General features: G+C 44.2%; 2 protein-coding genes across 3 annotated transcripts; both read right to left on the bottom strand.

Moving 5' to 3' along the window:
- Positions 1 to 4,400: 4,400 nt before the first annotated feature.
- On the bottom strand, positions 4,401 to 6,128 carry LOC115366191 (probable UDP-sugar transporter protein SLC35A4). The gene has a single exon (XM_030061514.1). The coding sequence runs from the start codon at positions 6,106 to 6,108 to the stop codon at positions 5,131 to 5,133; it is 978 nt and encodes a 325-aa protein (XP_029917374.1). The 5' UTR covers positions 6,109 to 6,128; the 3' UTR covers positions 4,401 to 5,130.
- A 154-nt stretch (positions 6,129 to 6,282) lies between these two features.
- On the bottom strand, positions 6,283 to 8,690 carry LOC115366192 (SLC35A4 upstream open reading frame protein-like). 2 transcript variants are annotated; one of them, XM_030061516.1, is made up of 3 exons: positions 8,241 to 8,690; positions 7,773 to 7,871; positions 6,283 to 6,950 (listed from the first exon to the last, which is right to left on the bottom strand). In XM_030061516.1, exons 1-3 carry the CDS (start codon positions 8,253 to 8,255, stop codon positions 6,753 to 6,755), a joined length of 312 nt encoding a protein of 103 aa, XP_029917376.1. In that variant the 5' UTR covers positions 8,256 to 8,690; the 3' UTR covers positions 6,283 to 6,752. The 2 variants fall into 2 exon arrangements, with proteins under 2 accessions (XP_029917376.1, XP_029917375.1); XM_030061515.1 differs by lacking the exon at positions 8,241 to 8,690 and adding an exon at positions 7,959 to 8,063.
- Positions 8,691 to 8,802: the final 112 nt, after the last annotated feature.

Consider the following 8,802-nt stretch of genomic DNA (forward strand, 5'->3'; position numbering starts at 1 on the left):
TGCACGCAACATTAATACATCTGGTTTATAAGGGTATGACATTGAATCCATGAGCTTCCTTCCTGTCTCAGTCTTGTAGGAGGGATGTGTGAGGTGTGTGTGTGCTCAGCAGAGGAGGCCTATGCTCTTTACGAAACAGGCAGGGAGACACTCAAAGCCAATCCAGCCACTATTTCTAGCAGGTATGTCACTTAGAGCACAGGTCAAGCAAACTCTGGCCAGATAATCCATTCACTCAGTTACTTTGAAAGGCTTAATTACGGCAGCTGATCACAATCCACTTAAGCCTATTGTGTATTTAACCACAGGATGAGTAATTGGGTCGCTGTGCCTCCTTTTCAGGCTGTTGTACGCAGTGTCGCTCAAGTGGCCCTCTCCTGAAAATTTGTGATTGAGCCAATGTGCCTGTGCGCATAAATTCATGTGTCTTTATGTGTGTTCATGATGCGTGTGTTCTTCAGATGTAGCTCCCTGTTCTCAGTGGCTGTTGAGTGGAGAGTAAAGTCGGAGAATGTGGAGTCTGAGTTCTGTCGCAGCAGACTGCAGCTGTTCAGCCTGGCAGGAGGAGCCAGCATGACCGACCTCAGAGGGTCAGTTATATCTAACACATGCTGAACTCACTAGAAAGTCAGAGTAAAGGGGAGCACTGATAGTATCTGGCACACACATACTAGTACTTGGCATATTGTGTAACCACAGTATGAAAAAATATAAAGATTACCTTTTTTTGCACATGAATAACTTCTGAAAACAAACTTCTGTTTTCATGTCCTTTGTAAACCCAACAAGTTCCGCAAAGTCTCAAGGATAAGAGAGAGTTTATGCCATTTTAAAGGCACTCTTTTTTTGGCAAATGTATTTTTGCCAGTGCCCAAAACAGGCCTGGCAGGTGTATGTCACTAAAACTACAAGTTCTCATTTTCTCACTTTCAGGATACCACCGCTACACAGTGTGCTAGAGCATTAGCATGTGCACTGGACAGAGACAAAGCCTGGCAAACAGAACGGCTCTTTTTAATAATCTTATCATGATGCAGATAATGTGCCTGTTGCATTAGATCCTAGTTGGATATCATCAGTCTGAGACTAACAAATCACAATCCAAATTGTAGCTGATGGTGGCTACAACGTGAAGGGCAAGCACATTAATTTTGATTGGCGGGTAAAGGGCACTGTGAATTTAAAGATGAGAACCAATCAAAACGCATACAGCACTTGAGCAAATACTGCCAAATAAATCAAGCCTGTGCAGATGCAGTGGTCAAAGCGTCATACTGTCCTACAACGCTGGCAGAAACACACACAGACATAGAACTGGTGCCAATCTATCAAACACCAGGTAAGGTGGCCAATGGGCTCAGAAATTCAGAGTAGTCCTTTAATTAAGACATGAAATTACTTTTTTTTCCCCCAACACTTATTCCATATTGTTGCCAGTTGAGTCTACATGGCTCTTGCTTCCATTGAGCCTCTGCAATTTTTCATCATGCAGCTTCTATTGTGAAATTTGGAAATGACAAAAAGTGCATCAACAAAGTAAAAGCAGATTCCTCTTTTCGTCTTTGCTGACTGGCCGTTCCACAATCTGTCTCTGATCATTTGTTTTCTGTAATGGGTGTGATTTAAAATGTGAAATTACTGACTTTAAAAAATACTCAAAAAGTACAAATATACAAAAAAGCTACTCAACTACAGTAAGGTGAGTGAATGTAATTAGTTACTTCGTCCTCTGCTCTTTGCAGAGTCAGCCCGCTGGTGAAGGTTCTGGATCAAATGCAGTCTGGAGCCACAGCTAGTGACAAGCTCCTCCCTTTCCTCCTAAAGGACGCTTTAACAGGAAACAGCAGGACCGTCCTCATCTACTGCATCCATCCACACGGTCAGTGGTCGTCTGAGCCAGTCCCCACTGGGTCACCCATATCCCTTTGAGCACACAAATGACCATACAGGTTGATTAAACCTTGCTTTTCCTGCCAACCCTCAGGTATCCTGGACGGCGAGACACCCTCTGCCTTGGCGTTGGCCCAGGGAGTGAGAGCTTTGGTAACGAAAGCATCAGTTTGTCGGTGGTGTCCAAGGGCGACTGAGCAAGAGATCAGAGACACCATCCTGGATCTGAGAACCACAATGATGTCCCAAGAGGAATATGGAGCGCAGAGCACCTGTAGGCTCGCAGAGATGACTGAGAGTCTCCAGGTAATTTATTGGATTGGATGTTATGGCTGTTATTTTCTAGACGCATTTTATAGGAGCCTCTTGATTTCACAGCCACATTCTGTAATCTCACCACCAGATTGTGAAAGATCAGTCATGGGAGAGGAGGAGGGAGCAGTCAGAGAAGATAAAAGACAAAATAAAGGTTTGCACTTCAAGATTTTGGTTTTGCACATGAATGCACCATGAGGACAACATTACCATGTTCCCATTCTGCATAATGACATAATGAGTGTTATGTGTTGTGTTGTGTTGTGTTGTGTTGTGTTGTGTTGTGTTGTGTTGTGTTGTGTTGGCAGGGATTGCAGTCCCCCAACTGCAATCTGCACCTTCCCAGCGATAGTAACACTGACCACAGAGAGACCAAAGGCAAGATTAAAGATTTACAGGATCAGTTGAGAAAGGAAATGGAAGAACATATCAAAGGTGCAGTTCTATGATATTTCATGAAAATTGTGGATGTAGGGACGACTCTTCCCCTTACATGGTGCATGTTTGTTCTATCCACAGAGGGTAAAGGGAATGTGGATGAAGTCCAGGAGAGGTTATCTAAGATCCAGCAGCTGAGGGAGGCTCTCAGAGAGGAGATGGTGAAGCATGGGCTTTCTACAGAGAAATCTGACCTGTCCCAACAAGTACTGCTCTCCCTCTGAACATTGTCATTTTGAACTAGACATGCTGTAAACCCATTCATACAGTGCAGCAATGTTTTTCTATACTCTGCTGATACCCTTTTTAAACTCGCAAATAGAAGTCATGTGTGCACAAATGAGCTCTCCACACTTACACAGCTATTTTGGCAATTTACTGATCAAGTCTCAGTCGGAGTACAACAAAGCCCAGGAGCAGAGGAGGCAACTTAAGGAGGATCATGGGAGATTAATTCAGGAGGAGGTGGAGAAGATGGGGAGGGAGTTGGAGCAGGAACAGGTACCAGTAGGGATAATGAGATGCACCGTTGTTTAACATTATCCTGATTGTGATCTATCTCTGCTGAGGATGCTGAGTATGTGTAAATTTCTGCAAGCCTGTATTACTTAGGGCAGTGGGAACCGCATTTGCAACTCCATTCTGTTATTTTTCCTTGCATTTTTATGTTTTCGTCCACTTTTCTCTTAGGCAGAGGGTCCCCAGAGAGAGCTGCTGGTGCTGGCCGGAGAGAGGCGTGTGCTGGTGCTGCAGATGGAGGCCCTGCGCACTGAGGCCCAGCAGGCTGAGAGAGACTTGGAGGATCAGTACCGCAGACACCAGATGGAGCTGCACTGTCTGAGGGAGGAGAGCCTCCAGGTGGGAATTACTTGTGTTCATGTCAGAAAACTTATGTTAAAGTAATTATCTTCCACATTTTCACATGAATAAATGTCTAGTTTGTTGCTTCTTATTAATGATTGATTGAGCGCTGTTCTAAACACTCAGTGTAGGTAAGTCTTCGCCAAGTAAAATCCTCTGGCGCGCAAGAAATGAGGGATTTGACGTTTCCAGCAGCAACAGTGATTTGTTTCCAATAAATAAAAGAACTGGGAAGTTAAAGTGAACAGCAATAGGCACCATGCCTGAGCAGACAAGGAAAACAACACCCACAGAAACTTAAACTTCTTCAACAGAGTGTACAGGAAAAGATGCTTTAGTCGTGATCAGTTGGCCCATTGGCTGATTGACAAGTGATCTTTAGGATGTGCAGGGCTGCACAACAGCAGCAAGGACTGCTTTGTTATAATAAAAAAAAGAGAGATTTTTCAGTTAACCAGTTTATCAGCTAGAGAAGCAGAATCTGTGCATTCTCATCAGACATTCTGGTTGTACCGTTATTGATTTATTCATTAAAACTGATTTTTACATTATTTAAGTTTACATTATTCATCCTCAGCTTTATTGTCCCCATGCTCTTCTGTTTCCCCGTCCAGGTGTTCCGGGTGTTTCGACAGGTGAGTGAGGAGCAGAGGAAGACGTCAGAGAGCAGATACAGGACTCTGCTGCTGGAGGCCGTGCAGGACGCCGTCCACCTGTCTGCTCAGAACCAGCAGCTACAGGCCGACAACAAGCAACTCCGCGCAGGTCAGCTCATGCCCCATGACTAAAGTGGCTGCTTTGTCTCTGATATCCATTAGATTTGGGCTGCAGTGCTTGTAGAGATTTTAGTCATATTACAGGTGAAGTAAAATGTTATAGAAATGCCCTGACATCACTGTAGGGCCACTGCCGCTTGTTCTCATTGATTAATTTATCTTATATGTACAATGCAATAACAATAATTCTCTTCCATTTTCTCTGTAGCACTGATGGAGCTCAAGGATACTCTAGTTGTGCGAGGGGATCCCAAGGTTGAAGTGTTAACCCAACAATAACAAAAACGAATTCTCTTTTAGTTACTATAAATCATGAGAAATAGAGCTCTTGGACAATGTATTTATTAGTTACTTTACAGACTGAATAACATTTTGTGTCTCCTTTATCTTTGACATTTGACTTAGACTCTGATTTATAAAATGTAATTAAACTGACAATAGCACCACTCTCGAGAAATGTGTAACTGTGAAGATATAATACTTCAACCTCCAAATGTGACGTCACCTGTAACAGTGTAAGAGATAAGTATGATACAAATTGGTGAATTTAAAAAGGCATCTTTGTGACTGGACAGGACACAAATAAATGTATTTGTTGAGAATGTGGAGGTCAAAGTGAAGTTTCTACTGCCCGGTCATGGGTAATTATTTTCAGCTAAAATCCAACTTGGACCATTTGAAATTAGATGGAAAAACAAAACTCAGACAAAACGTTTTACATAGCAGGCAGAACACACACACCCCATTCGAACCTTAATTTCAAAAACCTAGGCAACATCATTTTAACTAGACAGTGCTGGGAGGTCCTTTGTGTTCACTGGACCTCATTACTGTCTTGATAAAGATTCCACTACTTGTAATATAAGTAAGCTGCCAGACCAATCATAGAAACAGGCAGGAGGAAGAGAGGGGTGAGCTGCAGCCCTAAGACGGCCCGGGACAGCACGGCGTTGACCAACATGGAGCACGAGATGACAAACAGTCTGGTGATCCCGCTGCCGTGCTTCAGCACCACAGACATCAGGAGGCCATTCACTGCCTGCCCTGCTACGATGACCCACACAGCTGCCGAGTACCCCTCCAGGAAGCCCTTTTCGTTTGCAACACTGGAGAGAGACGTGACCCCGTTGACGGCAACTCCAAACATGTACAGATACAGATTCTGCAGGCTGAGTGGAAGCTGTTGGCTCTTCAGCACCCTCTCTGTGTAAACAGCTGCAAGACCTGAAACAAAGCAGTACACCAGCACCAGGAAAAGTCCCCAGGCTGTGACATGAAGCTTCAAACTTGGCTCAGCTTCAGCCCTCTCAACGTCCGCTGGACCCATGCTGCTGTAACTGTGGCACACTCCGGCCGCCATGAGGAGCCCCAGGGCTAACCACTGAGCCCGTCGAAGCCTTTTGCCCAAACAGGAGGAGTAGAGCAAGGCGGTGGAGGCGATTTTCAGGTTGCTGAGGACTTGGTAGGAGCTAGGGTCCATATAGGCCTGCATGAGAACAACTAGGTTGTTGTTGAGGGCGTAGAGGACGGCAGGGACTGCGTAGGGGGCCACAAGGCCCAGGGATGGAGGAGCACGCAAGGCAGACGTTTCACCAGTCAGGAGGAGGGTCGCCAGGGAGATCAGGAGTTTGGCTAACTCAATCATGACAACACAAGAAGAGGGGCTGAAAGGGACTTGGCCGTCTACCTTGGTGAGGGCGATGAGTGGCGCATGTGAGCCATAGATGAGGACCATCAGCACCAGAAGGACACCCCACTGAAGCCTCTTCACCCACTGCCTCCTGCGCCTGGCTGGGGATCTGGGTCCCACGTTCTGGATCACAATCATTATCAACACTGCAAACTAAACACTAACATAACTTATGAATAAATCTGTAAATAATGTGAATAGCAAAAAAAGCGATTTAAGTCATAAATAAATCAAAATAAGGCTATTGTAAAAATGAACAGAACTATAAATCCCAAACAAATGTCATTTATAAAATACTCTGAATCACAATTCTTTAGAGCTGCAATGTATTCTGAGCTGAATCATACGGGTGTAAGAAGCATTTGCAGGTATTACTGGCTGTTTTACGCATTCAAAATCAGAACAGGCTTAGAAAGCTGCTCCAGGCAGCAGTATTGAGTAAGCAGTCAAATCTGACACAAAACCTTAAAACCTTGTAGGCACAAAGTCTGGTAATGAGTGGAAAAATAACAGAATGGTCTTTAAATGAAGCAGCAACCTTAACTTAACCACAAAAAAAAAAAAAAAAAAAAGAGAGAGAGAGAGAGAGAGAGAGAGAGAAATTCAGTCTTTGAATATGAATCCCCAATGCTGCTCCAGTCATATAATGATATCCATGGTCCAGTTAACACAGGAGAGCTCAAAGACTTCTGTTAATGAGCCACTGGCAAACCAGCAGCTACGATGCTGTTGTGCCCCTATACCACAGGCAGAAGAACATGTGGGCTTGCTCTCAGTCCAAATTACTTTGGTCCTTTTTTCAAGTTGTTCATATACTCTTTCACAGTCCTTTCAATGTTGGGCACTTGGTAGTTCTGTGCTACGTAAATGCCAGTGATTGTCCCCAGCAGCACTCCCATTATGGCCGAGGAGCGCAGCTTGGCCACCACATAGCCAGCCAGAAAGCCCTTCAGGAACGGAGATCCCAGCACGGAGCCTCCCTACAACACAACAAACAGGAAAGGTTTCTTCACCAGTCCAAAATGGACGAGGCTCCAGGAAGTACATGTAGGTTAAATAAGGGGTGACTACTCAAAGGTTGGGACACTGGTTTGGATGACAAGAGAAAACCAAAGCAGATCTTTGCTTTGTAAATTTTTAAGTATTTTCTTTTATTACTGAACTGATTTAAAATAAAGGCAAAGTTTTGGCGAGAGAAAATCTGGCAAGGCCATTTTTAAAGGGGCCCCTTGACCTCTCACCTCAAGATATCTGAATGAAAATGGGTTAAACAGGCACCCACATGTCTCCCCTCTGCACACATACCCACCTTATGCTAATCCCATGCAGTTTGGGGGGGAAAACAATACAGGTTTTTGCCTGCAGTACAAATATATTATTTTGGCTATTCTAAAATTGTGTCTTTCTGCATACTGGGGCCTAAACAATCTTAGAGATGTGTTAGTTGGGTTTTAAATGGAAAGCTGAGACTCTTGTGGATTCAAGGAGCCACATTTTATTCACGTGTGATGATGTTAGCCTCCATAATACCCATTTCATTGTAGTGAGACTATTTTTTTTTGGAAATGTGACGATGATGTATTAACCAATTGTGACCTTTAGGATAATCACAGCTTTATGGAAGCTTATGTCCACAAACTAAAGGATAATTTAAAGAAAATGCAATAATTCATATGGAATCGCAATGCATGTCAAATTGGCACCCGAGTACCAGCATAATATCCCAGCCCTAGTAGATGTACTCACTAAACTATAACCTGACAACAATTAACTGTGCAGTTTAGGAAAAATGAGCCACTTACCTGAGGAATTCCTGCAGCCACTTCGTTCTCCACCCTCCTCTGGATCTCCTCCAGTTGACTCTTGAGCTGGGTCAGGTCTTTCAGCTGTTTCAGAGGATCCTGAGGCAGAGGAGTTGGGTCATGTTAGCATTAGGCGACTGTATACGAATCACAAAACTAAAATGTTACTGAGGATGACACGGTTACCGCTGCTTCATAGTAAACCGGTTGTGAGTAGTTGCTGACCACAGAAGCGCCCCACACGTTTCTCAAGCAGTCTCTCCTCAGTTTGCTCATGAACCTCACTGGCTAACGTTAGCTAACATGTATGTATGAAATTCATTCGTTAAACCTTCGTCGTGTCATTTTAATGTCAGGCCGGTTGTTGCAGAGAGGAAGGGAGCTTACTACTTCGGTTTTACCAAGTACTGTCATCCGACGGGACGCGTGAAATTACTAAGTTTGAAGTCAGAAGAGTTACTCACTCACCTTGTCATCCGCCATCTTTGCTAAGTGGGATGCTCTGTGCTCGACTTGTGAGCCTGGGGCAGACTGGTGTATCGCCTCGGGTCGACTACTCTGGTCTGTTTAGTCTAATAAGCCCTATTTTCAGCCTTTATGTAGTCTCGGCGTGGCCGTAGGCGGCGCCGTGGGTGACTTGTGTGGACAAAAGTAACATATTGTTGGAGGAAAATGCCTTAAATATACTTTGAAAACCAGCATAATGTATGGAGAAAGGCGTGTGCAAGTAGGGAGTCATTCGGGGTCTATAACATTTTCTGTACCCTCTCCCTCACTTGGGATCCGGATGAGACCAGTTTGACCTCACTGCACACCAAGCAGCTTACTTATGTGGATTTTAATTTCTATCGCAACACACACAGCGTTTCTAAGTCGTATATACATGTCATATTGGCAGCAATGTGTTTTAAAAAAAATGCAGCTAAAATAGCTTTGTTGCCAGATCACACGGGAGCACGCATAGCTTTCACGTGTCAAAAACGTCTCCCGTGATTGGCCGCTGCCTGTTTATCCCGATACTCGATTGGTT

The sequence above is a fragment of the Myripristis murdjan genome, chromosome 10 (genome assembly GCF_902150065.1).
Source record: "Myripristis murdjan chromosome 10, fMyrMur1.1, whole genome shotgun sequence".
In the NCBI taxonomy this organism is placed as follows: Eukaryota; Metazoa; Chordata; class Actinopteri; order Holocentriformes; family Holocentridae; genus Myripristis; species Myripristis murdjan.